At 73.6% G+C, this 537-nt stretch overlaps 1 protein-coding gene across 1 annotated transcript; it reads left to right on the top strand.

The window, feature by feature from the left end:
• Positions 1-5: 5 nt before the first annotated feature.
• Positions 6-530, top strand: LOC110594883 (neuronal PAS domain-containing protein 3-like; the record flags this gene model as incomplete). Its single annotated transcript, XM_021709052.1, has 1 exon — positions 6-530. A coding segment is annotated over one exon (525 nt), but the record flags the coding sequence as incomplete, so codon positions are not given.
• Positions 531-537: the final 7 nt, after the last annotated feature.

The raw sequence follows: 537 nt of genomic DNA, 5'->3' as shown, positions 1-537 counted from the left end.
CGCCCGGCGCCGACGGCGCGGCCGCCCGCAAGACTCAGTTCGGCGCGTCGGCCGCCGCGGCCTTGGCGCCCGTCGCCTCCGACCCGCTGTCGCCCCCGCTGTCCGCGTCCCCGCGGGACAAGCACCCCGGGGGGGGCGGCGGCGGCCCCAGCGCGGCCAACTCCCTGCTGTACACTGGGGACCTGGAGGCGCTGCAGAGGTTGCAGGCGGGCAACGTCGTGCTGCCGCTGGTGCACAGGGTGACCGGGACCCTGGCGGCCACCAGCACGGCCGCGCAGAGGGTCTACACCACGGGCACCATCCGCTACGCGCCCGCCGAGGTGACCCTGGCCATGCAGGGCAACCTGCTGCCCAACGCGCACGCTGTTAACTTCGTGGACGTTAACAGCCCGGGCTTCGGCCTCGACCCCAAGACGCCCATGGAGATGCTGTACCACCACGTGCACCGGCTCAACATGTCGGGACCCTTCGGCGGCGCCGTGAGCGCGGCCAGCCTGACGCAGATGCCCGCCGGCAACGTGTTCACCACGGCCGAGG

Source organism: Carlito syrichta, unplaced genomic scaffold, assembly GCF_000164805.1.
Source record: "Carlito syrichta isolate Samal-C Ts95f unplaced genomic scaffold, Tarsius_syrichta-2.0.1 Scaffold154735, whole genome shotgun sequence".
Taxonomy (NCBI): Eukaryota; Metazoa; Chordata; class Mammalia; order Primates; family Tarsiidae; genus Carlito; species Carlito syrichta.
Note: the sequence above shows the minus strand (reverse complement) of the source record. Positions and strands in the feature narration are given on the sequence as shown.